We start from the raw sequence: 16,670 nt of genomic DNA, 5'->3' as shown, positions 1-16,670 counted from the left end.
TCTGTTATACAGGTTTTTTCCATTTTAGTTGCATACATCTACTACGGCACCCATATATTCCTCTACACATTTGTAACATGTCAGTGGTATACTGATTGGGCAACAGCAATTGTAAACCAGAGGGAAAGTATAGATATCCCCAGTTTCCACTTATTTCTTAGTAGTCACGGAGCAACTGTTCTGTAGTGAAGACGGGAAAGAGGTAACTACAATAGGAAACAGAGGAATGGAGCGGATTCCACAGTCCCTTGAAGAAAAGTAATGTAGGACTCTAAGGAAAAAAAAAACAAACAAACAAACCAGAAATAATGGTGTTCATATGTTTTCCTGCATCATATGGCTCATAATCAAGGATAGTATAAGGTGCTTAAATGCAGATGCAATATCATACAGCAAACCATTTGCCAGATAACTATTCCATATTACAATGGGGGCAAGGCGGGGGGGGACAGGACACCCCAAAACTGTGCTTCAAACTCTCTGGCAAACATTGAATTGCTTTGACTGAGTTTTTACAAAAAAAAAAAAAAAAAAAGATATACGTGTTCAGGTACACAGTTGTAACTACTACCATATACCTAACTAAAAAAGAGCCATTACCAATTGCATGTGGAATATGTCCCATCTTTCCCATCAACAAACAACTGCTTAAAGAAACTGAAGTCATTTACACTGAGCAACCATGAATACTTTCTTCAGTCAAGGGGAAAGGCATACTGTTCTGCATGCTCCAAAGGCTGTAACATTTGGCATCTCAAGGAAGCCTTGGCACTTTAGCCTAGGGTAAAAAAAATTTCTAGAAACTATTCCTCATTCAAATTGCCAGTGTTCTGTGAATGCCATTTTACTGACATGTCTGTAGGATCCTGTACCAAAGTTCAGATTCTTACCTTAAGATGGTGAAATTGGCACAGCGCACCTCTACTAGGATAGATGTTCTCTACAACAAGATCACTTAGTGTATACACAATAGAAACCTAATGAGAACTTTTCTTCTCTGTGATTCAAACCACCCTTACACAGAGGAGACAGAATAACACAGATCATATGTCATAACTACAAAAGTCTTGTAGGTGGTTCAAAGTACATACTGTACAGTATGCCTCCTTCAACCCTAGATTATAAGGAACCCCTGTAATACACATAACATCTTACTATTGCCCAAAGTTTTTGATGCATCTCAAAGGCACCAAAAAAACCTTCCGACTGGGCCAATATTATATTAACATTTACATATCAATAGAGTAAGAAGAAAACCAAATATTACAAGGATCATAACTCATGATGCTCTTGGGAAAAAAAAAAAAAGTCGTAACTAAAGATGTGAGTATTGGTATAAAGTTCGTAACAGGTATGTTACACCCTCAGAATGTATGAAAATGTCTAAATACAACCACTATATATCATAAGCACTCCACCTTCTCAATTCTGATGAGCCCTGCCACTCACACTTAAATAAAAATGTACATGAATGCATGTGTGGGCTGTGGTACAGACATACTTGTCACATGGGTGATCTCAACCAAATGAAAACTCTTTTCGTTTACGAAGCACACCAAACACTTCCCCTACATTTCTCCACCTATCTACAGATAATCAAATGAATGAATCTGACTGAACTGATGTTTAATAATATGAATGCTTCTGCAAAAAGCTCTGAAGTACTTCCCGTTGTCTGATAGGAATTATGAGGAACATATGGAATAGAAGCTGGCACATACGCATTTTTTTGGCTCCAATTTTGGATGCCCTGTCTAACATATTGCCTCAATTCCAAACTTCTGTTTATATCATATTTCACTGTCTTAAGTTCCCCATACATTTCAGTATATCTTTAGATAGATGACAGGCAGACACAGATGACAGACAAATATACATTACAATGGTGACACAAGAGTAGTTTCATATTGAACAAAGCAGACTTCCCATTTTAACTAGTATTCGAGCTCTTTGACTATAAAAACAAAACAAAAAACCCTTCCTCGTTTTCTGATCAACTTTTCTCATGTATACTGCTGAGAATAAGATTTTAAAAGTTGGACAATTTAGTTAGGCAGGACTTTGTAAGATGTGAGACCATGAAAAATGATACTTATTTTTCGAAGTTGTTCTTTTTTAACCTAGTCTTAATTTCAAAAAACATATGGAAAGATAGTTTGTTTTTAAAATCCACTATTCTGATTGAGAGCTAGAGTACAGAGACTTAACTTTATGAAGGTTAACAAACATTTGAGTAGTTGAGGTCATCTCTCTGTTTTAAAATTTCATTTCATAAAAAAACTTCAAAAACAGTATGACTTGTTCACATTCCAATAATTTTTTTTTTTTTTTAAAAAAAAGCACCTTAAATTAAGCTCCTCATCATAAATAGTCTTCAGACTGCAAACATTACGGTCTGACTGTCTCTTTAAGAGAAACTTCACTCAGAGTTCACTAAAGCTTCAGGATTGCAATCCTGGAGAGATTCAAGTCCTAGTGCATTTACTACCATTGTCTTCCCCTCTCCATAAAGCAGCAATGTTGACCAGACAAGCCACAGCCCTCCTTCCAGCTGCAGCCTCTTCAATAAGCACTTTCTCAAATTCCAAACCCCGAAAAAGCAGGTGTTTTTTATAGGCACACCTACACAGAAGCGGATATATGTTGCCCTAAGATGGCCAACTGATGAAAGAAATTAAATGCCCCCATCCACTCTATTCATACCCTAATCCCCCGTTTGACAAACCCTACTCCATACCGCAGCACCTCTACAGTAGCATTATTACCGTATTTTCCCAACCAGCCCATTCATCTCAAAGCCATTAACTCTCCTGACACCTGTGCCTCCAAGCACCTGCGGGCAGCGAGAACGAGAGGTCTCTGCTGAACAGAATAAATGCACCTCATTGCCTGGAGCCAGGGAACAACTCATCGCCTGCAAGTGTGAGCAGAGATGTGACACAAACCCTCACTCGGCCAGAGAAATAAGCCACGTGGTGCTTATTCAAGCCCACACAGCAATTCCGTAGAGTCATATGCTCTTCCCAAACAGGGACACACACACGCAGAAGTGACAGCCAGCGCAGAATTTATGCATTCTTGAGCATGCAAGAATATTCTTCCCTCTCCACAGTATGCAACTAAAGTACTTTGGAAACCATATGCCATGAAGAGATAATTTATTGTCAAAATGCAAATCTTCAGAATATGTGTCTATGGGGCCTCTCCATAAATTCACATAGAACTATCAAGGCTCAGGCTTACAGCACAGCATAACCACATTGAACAGCGTTTCAGCCGCTCTCCAGATTCTCCGGTATTCTGGATACTGTCCAAGAGGTAATTAATAGAGTCAACACATTCCCAGTATTTGGTGTTGATTCTGAACCGCACAAAATTGTTTCATCTGAGAGTACTGAAATGCAGAACTCATGAAATCACATCGGATGCTTTCAGATGTGGAACTTGCACAATATTTGCTGCGGATAATAAAAATCTCATCAGCCCTTATTCAAGCTGGATAACAGCAATCTATTTTCTATCAGAGCCAGGGATGTTTTAAAAAAACATGACATCTCCAGTTATGAAAAGAAAGAGCTACTTCTACAAAGCCTTATTTTACAGCATATCAAAATAATGTAAATAACACACTGAAAGCACCATGATGCAATATGAGCTTCACATAATCCAGTTACCTACCATCAAATCACTGCAGAAGGGAAAAAAATCTGCAGTTTGTGTGGTGCTTACAAAACAGCTGTACTCACAGTCAACAGAGGGGCAAAGCCCTGTGTTTATTTCTGGAAGATCTACACAGGAATGGTGTCAGAACCAATTTGTCTGTCTCCATGCCTCACCTCCAGCTTGCAAGACCACAGCTGAAAGGGTCATTCGATCCGTTATACCCCTGCAATGTCCTGCCTGCTGAGCTTGCCCACAAGGATGCCAGTTCATGCCTGGTAAACAGCCTTGCTTGCTCATTCCCACCACACAAGAAGCCACAGCTTCACCAGAGCACTCGGATAAAGTTTTGACTGTTGAAGACGACTTCGGTGTCCTCTCCAGAAGCACTGTGCAAGTATTTCCAACAGCGCTTCCAGTGCTACCCATCTCTGCGATGCACAGCCACGCAACCGAGCAAGGCATTATCAAATATTAATGTGATACTCTCACATTTGATTCAAGTCAACCAGGAGAAGGCAACGCTGTGAGGAAAGATCTGTAACAGTTGGTGCACCTCAGAGGTGACACAGATGTGAAGGGAAAAGGGAGAACTGTAAAGAGGAGCGCCTAAAAAGCATTCAAATATGATTGACTGTGTTTTGTTTAAGAGACTAATTTTTTTTTCCCTCATTTACAGCTCAAAAAGATCACCAGTTTGCTGCATACCCAGCTTTTTCTTATTCATACCCAAACATAGTCCTTGCACAGGGACAGGTATTACCAGACCCTGAGGCTAAGCCTTAGCAGCCTGAGTGTTAGTTTTATCGAGCTACTGTAATTCTCTTGACTTCTGAAAATCAGACTGTTAGTGCACGCTTTATTCAGACCTTTAAAAACATTAATGTCTAAGTGTCGTTTTACAGATGCCCAAGTATCTCAGGGATAGCCCATGAAAAAGTTCTAAAATAAATTGTCTGTGATCTTAAATTTACTTCACACACATGGAAGATTTTTAGGGCTCAGTGAAATAACAAATACCAATGTGTTTGGCTCAGGTTTTGATCTTGCAAAATTAGGTAGTCCCTCTAGCCTTTTACTGGAGAAGCTAGTAACACTAAAAAACAAACAAACAAAAAAAAACCCACAAAAAAACCCTCTCTGCAACTGCATCTAAGTAAATCACCTAACTACTGGATATGTAAATGAAATAAATGCTTTTATTTCTCCTACTAATTGAATACAGGAAGTACAAAATTTTCAAATGGGGCTTTCTTGTTCCAATACCAGATACCAAAACTTCGTTACCCAGTTGTAATTACTTCCTCTTCATTATGTAGTTTATAGGTAAAGAGGGAGAGGAAGGCTATGGTTCCATGACTTGGCAGCAGAAGTGATGCTGATTAGGGCAAGGACACATGACTGCATCTTTGCTGAATTAGCCAAGGAACTTCGTATTGAGCTTTTGCTAGCTTTATACGGGTTCACGGAGGAGAGCATAAAGCTTGCCAGCACAATTTTAACCTACCAGGAATTTTGCAGTGCATTCGAACCATCAGAAGGAAATTATATCCCACAAAAACTCTGTGGTCAAACAATGAGATTTGAAAAGAAAATAAAGTGGAACCAGGAGGGGAGAAGAGGAAGAAAAGGGAATGAATAGTGGCAGGTGGTGGAGGGGAACCAAATCCTAAATAATCAGGTTGGGCAGAAAATGACTCTTGAAGCAGGGAGAGCCAGAACAAGGGAAGAGGCAATCTTCCAAATACGTTTGGGTTATTTAGGAATATAGCCGTATGGTATCAGGTGACATGTAAAGCAACGAGCTCATTTCTGTATCAAAGTGGTGGCACTAAGGAGTCAGGGAAAGTAACATTCCAAGATACTGTGTTAAGTTTCTTGCAAGATACAAATTGGGTTGATTTCTCCTTATGCATCTTTATATCCTTAAATAACCTCACAATGCAAGCCCTGTCCTCCCCTCCCACCCTAGAAAGCGATAAACAGCACTCACTCTTGCTACAAAAATAAAAAAAAAAATATTAAAAAAAAAAAAGATATGCCACACAATCATGGTACAAACCAGCTCTTGTGAAAGGGAACAAGCAAAAAACACAATAGTGTTGCTACTTACATTCTTGTATTGCTGGTCTTGTTGATAATTACAGATTTTCCAGTCTGATCCACATTGTGATCCATTCCAAAGTAAGCTGCCACTCTGTGCACTAACATCCTCTGATACGACGACATCTGAGGGAACTTTTTATAGTGATTACTGGAAAAAAAGAAAACAAATTGCATTGATAATTACATTTCCTTCTGAGCTATAATTAAATGAAAATAGCAATACATTCGATAATTCAGTGGACAGAAATCTAACTGAAAACTTCTCCTTTGTCCATTTACATATAAATGTTTGCTACAAGTAGGCAGAAAAAAAAGAAAGGAATTATTTTTAGAGTTTCTAATAAGCACATTTCCATGCGCTACACTGGGACAAACAAAGCTCGGGCTTCATGGTTATCAACTGAGTATTCTCTATATTGGGAAGAACTCGTCCCTCGACCCCGCATACACATTCACACTCCCTGCACAAACAGTCCTGCAGATTTACTGAGATACGGGCAACAGCTTTCTGCCTATCTCCCAAAAGTCAGACGCAGGGCTATACTGGAAAGATCTAGTTTGGCAAATACTCCTTTTTTCTCTTACTGACAAAATGCTTATTTCCCGTCAGCATAGTTTCTTCCTCTGCTGTTATTCTGACTCTCTATTTTTTAAAGCTGCAGAAACATTTTATTCTAAAGAGCACGTAGTAGCAAGAATCCTGCCACCCAAGTCCAGTTTTATTTTCCAACACATTAGAATAACATAGCACACAGGGAAACCCATGAGGTAGCATATTTGATCATCCTCTGCACTGAAAGCTTTAATCATATTTTTGGACCTAAATGAGCAGAGCCAGTGCAATTATGATGCAATGAAAAGCAAAAGGTTTTCATTTACATCTACTGTATTTTAAGCAGTACCACCATGTGTCAGGAAATAAAAGCCTGATCTTGCAGCGTGCCAGTAACAGCACTCAGGAGCACTGTGGTCCATATGCGCGTATCCCTCGCACAGCTCGCATTGCTACAAGCACACGTGACTTAATAACCAAGTGTGGAACTCGACTTACTTGTTGTCACTAATAAAATCAATAATTTCCTGTTCCATTTTCAAGAGTATCATTCTGTCCCTGTCAAAAAGAAATGCAAGGATTTGTAGCATCAACTACCAATAGACATTTTAGATGAAAAAATGAATATATCAATGTTTGTAAGGCAACTTTGCAAGTGTTGTCAACCATCCTGATTAAAAATGAAACGTGCTTCTGGAGGAGATTGCAGCCTGCTTTGCTGCACCTTCGCTGACATATGTGACAGATTTAGCTCTTCCTTGAGCTCAGCTACAGTATAAGAGTGCTTCCAGCCACACCAGGCTGTGATCAATGCCTTCCATAGAAAGACTGACTGCTATGGATAGCTTTGGTCCTTTTTCACCCTTTTTTTTTTTTTGATAGAAAATGGTATTTCCAGCTAGCCTAGCTCTTTCATGAGAAGAGCTGCTACCCACAGAAGTTTTCAACATTTTGTCTGAGACATATCTTCCATGAGGCATTGATCTGCAGGCGAGAGGACTGGGCACATCCAATCTAGTTAGAGAACACAATGGAGAACAACGCCTTTGAATTATGGCTCCCAGGAGGCAATGCCGCAGCATTTCTCAGTCAAAATGCTCTGTTTTCAACTGGAAGGTCTCAGATGTTCCTTCCCCCCCCCGTCCCCCCGCCAAAAACATTCAAAAATTTCCCCAGCATATTTCCACACATGTATTTTTTTTCTAAGCTCGACAGAGTTCATCACTCCTTAGTTCTTTTGAACTTTCTCATTTTGTGCAGAAAAAACAATTCAAGGACCTTCCATCATCTATACAAGAAGTTATGCAAGCTGTTAGGTACCCAATTATTCCTAGTTCTCCTATAATTGCAGAATTACGTGGTACCTATTTAACAGATTCAGTTGAAATGAACATTTAAAATCACAACATATAAAAATGTTACGGATCCTTCCTTAGACGTTTAGAGACAAATTTAATGATGAGATGAGCTTGTTGCTCCAAATGAAAACTATGGGAATACAGAGAGCAGAATTTGGCACTGTGCACAGGATTTTAATTGTGTACAGCACTGCCAAAAGAAAACTACTTTATATTCCCATACCAATCTCCGATTGCAATGGTTATAATATATTACTGCTAACATCATGTAGAGCTATATGCAAGAAGGTAAGGACAAAGACGAGATATTGCTGAAAGTGAAATTAAGCAATGGGTGACTGGACAGGGGAGTAAAAGTTGATGACTTTTTATAGCTTTTTGCTCAGTTAACAGCCTACCTCCTTTACATTTTCCCTCATAACCATCTCCAGAACTAATAAAACACAGCGTACAGTTACGGGAACTCCAAGACTGCCAGCTATAATTTCAGGAGTGCCAGCTCTAATGCACAGAACACCTACCTGGGGTTATTCTTTAATGTGTTAATGAGAAACTCATGCAAATCTATGCCTGTTGAGTCTGTATACTCTTGACTGCAATCTGAAAAATAAAAACAAAACACCCACCCCCCCTCATTTATTTCATTTCAACAGTTACAATTAAGCTATTCTATAAATCAAATCCATTTTCCAGCAACAATCTGAAAGCATATGTTCTGAAAGAAAATGTTCATTTGGATTTCAGCCAAGAAAGATCTACACTCGGAAGCATCGGGTGGACATTGACGGTTCCTCTGTATCGTTCTACTGAGAACGTAGCACCGAAACTAGACACCAACAGAAAGTGCTGGTCATTTGAAAATCATGGGAAACCTCCAATGACGCTCAAAACCCTGACAAGTTCTTCCTTTAAACTACTAAATAGAATTTTAAAAAATGAAAGAGTTTTATTCATCAATGTTTCTTTGCATCACTTAATATATGCTGTACACACAGCAAATGAGGCATCGTGCCAGTGGGAATCCTATTTGCATTAACAGACTGAAATTCAGTGACGCCCGAGAGTGGGTGGGTAATAGGGATGCGTGACAGTAGTCAGAATTAATTTTTCAGCATTGCTATATCGCCTGACTCAAAAGTACACACAGATCCTCAAGCTGGCGTGAACTGTGAGCTCCATTGAAGCCAGCTGACAATTCACACCAGCTATGGATCCACACCCAGGTAGGCAATGATTATTTTTGAGAGATTACACTGCAACTTTATACCATGGATTAATAAAAAGATTTTTTTTTAAAAAATACCAAATTTAGACACAAGATCTTTTCTGAAGAAGTCTTAGTAGGTGATAATAGTAGATTGCAATGCAGGTTAAAGGTCATGGATGGATTTCCTTATAGCATTTAAGAGAAATTCTCCATGAGAGATGAGCAATAGTGAAGAGGATTACTCCCTACTGCCTACATTGCACAAGTGACATGCCAGCATATCATCCCTAACGGGAAAAAAGTGTATTAGAGTCTTACGCTTATTATATAATCACAAATATATTTATGTGTTTATACCAACACGGTTAAGTACTCAGAAGAATGATTTTACATTAAAGAAAATTAATAACCTCTAGTACCAAACCTCAGTTTGGAAGGTTTCTTCACTTTCAAGCCCGATATTTGTATGAAAACCACTCATGCATACACATTTCAGGTTCTGAATTTTCTCAATGTATGAAAACACTTCTACTGCGTATTTATACACAAATAAAGAAATGCATGATTATGGAAACATACAATGCTTTTTATAACAGTAATTATAGCAATTTAAATATTTTTAAGTTCACCTTTTGACAACATTCTGATCTTGGTTTTTTCACTGTTTTTATCTTTTTCTTTATTTTTATCCTTCTCTTTTTCTTTCTCGGAGTCATCTTTACTAGATTTATCTTCTTCTTGCAAGCTAGGAAAACTCGAAAGCTGTAGTTGGATTGATTCCTGCTGGGAAAAAAAAGAAAGATAAATTTGGGGCCAGATTCAGTAAGCTTCCCATGGCTTCCAACCTGCAGAGATTTCCGTTAAACTATGTGTAGCTAGAAAAGCTGAAGCCAGATACATTTCTTTCCTATTTGAAAAATGATTTTTTTTTCCAGGAGAATAATGACATCTTAGAGGCCAAATTCTAGTGGTAAGTGTATTTTTTTCCCCTAATATTTGAACACTATAAATTTTTAGTCTACCGATATTAAAGGCACTATATTATTCTACACTTTAGTAATTCTCACTTAAGACTTATTAGAACAGTGAAATACATTTTATATGGGCTTTCTTAAGTAATTCTATAATTTAATCAACACTACAAATGTTAAGTGATGATCGATGGACAGATGCCTGAAAAATATAACTTTTTCCCCCTCACTAAAAAATCCTGGAGGTTCGTATGAACTGTTTTGCACATGTAGGCGCAGTATCAGCTAGACTGAGCTTTCAGGCTCTGATAGAAGAGTGCCTGCAAATTATAAACTCAGCTGTCTTCAAGAGGGCTTACTAACTTATCAGGTACTTTATATTTAAAGACATATGCAAGCATGCCTTTAGCAAAAGGGGTGAAATGTGCACTGCGATTTTCAATCAAGTTGCGGTAAGTGAACTTCTCCAAGTTTTGTCCTCAAAAATTCAGTATTTAAGAGACTATGAGTCCCTTTGAAAGCATGCTTCAGCTTTAAAAACTTAATTAAAACTGAGAATTCAAGCTGGCTTGCGTTTACCAATTTGCTTTAAAGAACTTGTTATTTCCCACTTACAACATTATCTTATATTGGCTTTGTTTTAACAAAACACAAATCGTTTTCTTTTGAAGTTACCATGGCATAACTTATATATTTCAAGAAATAACAATCTGGTTGGACAAAATTGAAGGAAGCCTACTTCTGCGTTCATATTCTTTTGCAGAAAAAATGGCCAAAATAATACTATATGCTTAAGTAGTGTAAAAATGTACACTTGAATTCAGCTGTCACAAAACTCCCCGGTAATGCCATTTTCTTTAACAGAAGAGAGTCCTCCATGCCTGGTAATTTTTTGGCATCATGTTAATGAAAACCAAATTCACCAATATTGGAGAAATCAGAGTTTCTGGAATACTAGTAAATTCCCTTCCTTCACAATTTTTTAAAAAATGATCAATACAAAACTTTAACGTAAGGGGTGTTTTTTTTAAGCAACCAGACCATAATGAATTCGAAAGATGATTTCAGTAATTATTACAAATTTCAGGTTTCTGAATTTTTTAAAGACCTACAAATCAGCCACCACAACACATGTAAGACAAGATCCTAACAGAACAAGATATCAGCATAAACATGCCACAGTAACACAGAAATTGGGTAATTTCTCATCTTAATCATTATCAACTTTTTGTGAAGTTCGAATGTGGCACAAAAGACTTGTGATGAAAAGCACTGTAAAAGGGAAACAAAGCCCTAGAGCCAAAATTTAACCTGAACTACCGTCCTTAATCCCTACTTCTGTTAGTTTTGGTTGACAGTATTAGCCAAAAACTGAGTGTACAGAGGGAAAGAGTGGGAACTCCTGGTCGTCTGACGTAAGGATACATAGAAAAACGTTTGCTAACCTGCTCAGTTGCACTCAGAGGACTAACGTTAGGCCTGCTTTCTTTCACTTCAAATGGCAGTTCGATTTCTCATTCAGACAACAAACTTTGGATCAACCACTGCCAAAAGACCCCAAAGGGTAACTCCGATTCCCTGCACTGTCCAGAGCAAAGCGACTCTGCCGCTAGCTTTTCAAAACAGGAGAAAAATGTAACTGGCCATGCTGTTCGCAGGATATTAATCCTAACCTTCACAGTTGTTGTTAAAATGCACTTATGAAAATAAAAATGACAGACTTTACACATAAGCACACATACGAACATACAGTAAATACCGTCTTACATGTAACATAATACTTATATATTTGCACTAGAAGAAACACACAAAAGGGCTGCAGAGTCGTGAAAGCAAGCTACTGTATATTTTCTTAGATTTTTATTGATTTTTCTCAATAATAAAATACAATGTTAATAAATACATTGATACAAGGTAAGTATAGTGAACAACAAAATAAATGTTCAAATTGCAATAATACATTTCTTGGTCAACAGTATAACATTAAAGGCAACATTCCTTTTAAGTAAGGACATAGTGAACCATCAGGTAAGCGTTCAAGATCAAGTAATACAGGTAAACAAGTTTTTTCCCTATACAGGAAAATGAAGGCAAGTATTCAAATATAAATACAAACATCAAGTCTGCAGTACAATCCATACTCAGTAGTTCTGGCAATGTACTGTACATTCGCTGGTAATTAATTCCCTGTGCTTTGTAAACCATAAGATAAAATAATAATTAAAAAAAAAAATCCAAACCGAAAATAAGCTTTTTCTCCTCTAAAGTGAAAGCAAAGCAATTCGGTTGGCACAAAACTTCATCCTTCAGCCAGTCCAAGGAGGAGCCTGCAGGTCCAGCTTTCCATGGCAAAGCTGAGCCACATTCATTAGTAAAAGGTCAGCAACAGCAAAAGTGCAATTCCTACACCAAGCCAATTGTGTCTTTAGGAAATGGGTGCTGGGGTCCAGGGAGACATTTTGTCTCCCACGAATGTTTCGATATGGTCAAAGAAATCTTTGCCGCGGCTGGCCAAAGTCAGGTAAGACCAGAGGCCGTGTGTAACAGGAACCCCTCCTCTGCCTGGCATCGGGGTGCAATCCGGACAGAGATTTTACCTCAAAACCTGCCAGTCTCTCTGACGTTTAATACAGGTCCTGTGCAGTACATTATAAACTACCATGCGATGCTTAATACAATCTCTTTTATTATTCTCCTTTTCACTCTCCATTAAACAATAGAAAATACAAATGAAAGCAGAACAAAAGCCACGCATTTTGAGTAACGCAAGTTAAGCAGAAAGCATGTACCTACAACAGAACAACTGATAAAATAACCTGTTCATCTACTGCATAACCATCATTGTAGAGCAGTAGAACATGTAGACGTCCCCCTGCTAAACACCCTGGGTTTTGGTCTTTCAAAAAAAAAAAATTAAAAAAAATAGAAAAACCTCTCCATACTTATGAGCTAAGAGGAGAGCTGGATTTGTTTCTTTTCAAGTCAATAGAGGAAATGGTGAGAAAGTACACTTAAATGTGATTTTTTGTTTTTGTGCTAAGCTCACAAGAAGTCACTTGCTCAAGCTCTCTCAATGGCTGATCTCATTTGCACATAAACATCTCATAAATTATAGGCAGTGCTCATTATATTTTGGGTTTTTTTAAGCCTTGCTCTTACCAGGCAAGCAAAGAAGAGTATTTGAGGTTTTTACTTTTGCTTTTTGGGGTATTTTTTGGAATTAGTCTACAAAGACTGCCACCAGTGTTATTGTCCAAGATGAGGGGTGCAGGGGACAGAACTCTACCAGCTGCTGGGAATACAACACTACCAGTACAGATAAACTCAAATACACGCTTTTCAATACCGGAAAATCTACACCAAGAGTTTAGAAAAACGAATGCCACTCAGTAGGAGGCATCCTTGGCTCTACCAAGGTATTTTAGAGAGCGAAGAACCTATGAATTTTATGTGAAGGGGGACACTGATATGAACTGGAGTCTCAGAGGAACCAGAAACCAGAGCACATATTCATAACTGTATCTGGTGCAGCCTCGAAAGAGATAGCCTTAGAGAAAAGAACATATTAATATTCTTTTTGATTGTTACTATTTTTTTTTAATTTTAAAATCTGAATTCTTTTGAATTCTTTTCCATTTGCTGAAATTTTCAGGGGGTCTGGAAAAAAAAGCAAACAACACCCTGTGATATAGTATAAAACTAGTATTTCAAAATAAAGTTCACGCTAAACCAGATAACTTCATAAAAACGTGTTCATTGTTGGATGAAATTTTTCCCCCAAGAAAGACATTGTTAAATGCCCAATTAAGTAACATAATCATGCAACTGAACATGGAGGTCAACCATGCAGCTAACAGAAATGATTGCAAGTGTACCTGATTATCATGAATATTTTCTGCTCCCGGGCGAGGAGATGACTCTTCACACACAGCAAGACTCCGGACAAGTTTTCCTTTAGCTCCTGACTGAATGAGAGAGAGAGAAAACAAAACAGAGAACACTACTACTGACCCCAAGTCACATAAGCTGCACACACCAGCTGTCCCTAAATATCCCAAATAAGTACTACCCACCCAGCAAAATTGTATCTGCCTTTGATGCAAATAGAAAAGGATTCTAAGCAGTGAGCCATTTGCCACATGGGAGGTGGTAGGTTTCTTTTTGCTTTTAATCATTTCTGCTACAGTTCACTCCCTTCCATCAAAAATCGTAACAGCAAAGAATAGATAATCCAATACTGAAGGTAATGTAACATAAAGTTAAGCTCAAAGGTTCCTTCTTCCATTTGGTTTTGGGGTTTTTTGTTTGTTTGTTTTGGTTCCCCGCCCTCTTCTTCTAGTAGTATTATATCCACGGAACACGGACAATAAAATGTGCAAGTTTTATGGATCTGCACTTGGAAAATTAAAAGAAGGTTTGGGAGGGGTTTTTTGTTCCTAGAAGCTCCTTCTTCCCCCTCCTTAGGGAGCTAGTCAGTCTCTGCTTCTTTATGTCAAGATTAGTCCATTAAAATAAAATTCAAACAAAAACGTTAATTACTAAAGCAAAAGGAACGAGCTTTTTCCTTCCCTAGTGGCGCACACAAGCACACAGGCTGACTAACACAAGCACACAGCATAAAAGTATGATGGATAAATAAAGGGGAGCCTGACACATTTTATCTAGAGGAAGTCCTCTGCCTTTGTGCAACAAGATTATGGGGTAAGGCGGGGGGGGGACACAAACCACAAACAAAAACCCCAACCACCACACAAGTGATGAAAGGCCATCATTCCAATTGCAGACAGACATTTGATTGAAATTCTTTATCCTACCATGGCATGCAACTCCAAACAGAGATGGACCCTTACCTTGGATCTCTTTTTCTGCTGGTTCTGATTGGCACCTCGTTTCTGGGTATAGCAAAAAAGAGCAGCAGTTATCACTTCAGTGGAAAATGTGCATGACAACAGCATTACCAATAAATAAAGAGACTAAATCACTCCTAAATGATATTTTCATCAGTTGCTGACTGCAAAAACAACTTCCCCAAACCCAGTCTGGAGAGCAGGGAAAACCAAGAATCATTCTCTGCTCGCTTTATTCATTTTAAGAACAGGTATAAATAACAAAAACACACTGCACAGTGTTCTGTAAATTTTGCATATAATAAAAATGTAAGAAAAGGCATACTTAAGTAAATGCTCCCCCTCTCCAAATTCCTCTTAAATTGTAGTCTCCCCCTTTATATTTATATTCGATTGAGCAAAAAGGATTAAAACCCCCTCATCCGATAAAGTCTTCTTATCAAATTACCTTCTTAGGCTTTGCATAACAACTTTTTGTTGGCAGTAACACCTACAAACCAAACCACACATTAAGTAATTATTCATTAGTATTACCTGTAAATTCATGAGATCAAGGTAGTTTTCTAAATCCCCAAAGAGGGAAAACAGTCAAATATTTCACCAAGCTTTAACACAGACGTCTAGGAATTAACTTCTCAGAAAAATTAGTAACATGGACAGCAGCCTAAAGAGCTTGAAAGGTATAACAAATAACAGCATTTATTTTTTAGGGAGATAAAAGGACCCAAAATAAATAAATAGAGAGAGAGAGAGAGAGAGAGAGAGAGAGACAGTCTCAAAATTATGAGAGAAAAAATAGGGGAAGCATAGGCAATGAAAGAGATCATAGAAATGGAAAGGCAATGGTAACACACTGATATTTAACACGCCCATTCACTATTCCTATCTTACCTGCAGCTCTGTCTTGGCATCGCTCAGCTTCTCCTCCTTCTCCTCTACTTCCGAGCTTTCAGATTTAAGGATACAGTTGTCCGGGTTCGCTTCGGAGATGGCAGTCTCCTGCTCCTTCACAGCTTCCTCTGCTGTCTCCTGGTTCAATTTACCTTGCTCAGACATTCTTCCAGACAGAAATTAAAATAACAAGATTTGGTGACCTGAAAGGTCAAGATATCACGACACAAACACACACACAAAAAAACACTGGGGGTGAATATATATATTTTTTTTTTCTTAATTCCCAAGTAAGTAATTTCATTTCCTTTGACAAACAAACCAAAATATGCAGCTCAGGAGCGGAAAGCTATGTATGTCCCAGCTGAAGAGATGTACTGAATTGACAATATTGGATAAACAGCAGAATTGTATCAGGTTAAACAAGCAGAGCTCCGACCTAAATGGTCTTGGTGGAGAGCAGATTTAAGGTAAGGTGCTGCGACTCCCCAGCCCTGTCTCTCCCAGCCCAGCCCCAGGAGTGCAGAGGTGCAGGCAGGGACGGTGAGGGACTCTCCACTACAGAGCTCAGCGGCACCAGGCAGGAAGGACCCATTCAGACTTCCAGGTCTCTGGCATCTCGGTGCTCCCCTCCTCTAGATTTTTTTTTAAATAAAAAAGAATAACCAAAACAAACAGAAATAAAAACCAAGCGTGAGCAACAACACTGTTTTTAGCACTCAACCATGTTTTTTGTACATAGCAGAAGCCCATGGTGCTCACTACCAGTTTAAAAAAGATATATATATATATATTTGAAGAAGTAATAATTTAATATAAATATGAAATCTAAATTTGGCAATAAAGCTCTCAGGGTCAACATTTTCAGGCATCAAACTGACAGCTCCATTATTAAAATCCTAAACCTCTTCCCAAACCTCATGCCACTCCAGCACTATGAAAATCCTACAGGAAGCCCTTGGCAGGTATTTCTAATGAAGGTATTTTAACTGAATTGCATTTACTCTCAGCTCACAATGGGTTGTTGTACAAAGCTTTAAAAGGCTTTTCAAAGTTAAAGCCTATTATTATTTTCTC

At 38.3% G+C, this 16,670-nt stretch overlaps 1 protein-coding gene across 21 annotated transcripts in view; it reads right to left on the bottom strand.

Moving 5' to 3' along the window:
* Window positions 1-16,670, bottom strand: part of ARPP21 (cAMP regulated phosphoprotein 21) — a 204,553-nt gene that overhangs the window by 88,113 nt on the left and 99,770 nt on the right. For 8 of the 21 annotated variants that reach the window (XM_019470231.1, XM_019470242.1, XM_019470235.1 and 5 more), the window contains 8 exons: window positions 15,594-15,796; window positions 15,151-15,192; window positions 14,706-14,747; window positions 13,731-13,820; window positions 9,514-9,667; window positions 8,199-8,277; window positions 6,818-6,877; window positions 5,774-5,914 (listed from right to left, as the gene is read on the bottom strand). In XM_019470231.1, coding sequence (XP_019325776.1) covers window positions 5,774-5,914; window positions 6,818-6,877; window positions 8,199-8,277; window positions 9,514-9,667; window positions 13,731-13,820; window positions 14,706-14,747; window positions 15,151-15,192; window positions 15,594-15,758 — 773 coding nt within the window. In that variant the 5' untranslated portion in view covers window positions 15,759-15,796. The remainder of the gene's footprint in view (window positions 1-5,773; window positions 5,915-6,817; window positions 6,878-8,198; window positions 8,278-9,513; window positions 9,668-13,730; window positions 13,821-14,705; window positions 14,748-15,150; window positions 15,193-15,593; window positions 15,797-16,670) is intronic. The other 13 variants (XM_019470238.1, XM_019470241.1, XM_009272416.2 and 10 more) reach the window with 6 other exon arrangements.

Source organism: Aptenodytes forsteri, unplaced genomic scaffold (genome assembly GCF_000699145.1).
Source record: "Aptenodytes forsteri isolate BGI_AS27 unplaced genomic scaffold, ASM69914v1 Scaffold398, whole genome shotgun sequence".
NCBI classification, from domain to species: Eukaryota; Metazoa; Chordata; class Aves; order Sphenisciformes; family Spheniscidae; genus Aptenodytes; species Aptenodytes forsteri.
Note: the sequence above shows the minus strand (reverse complement) of the source record. Positions and strands in the feature narration are given on the sequence as shown.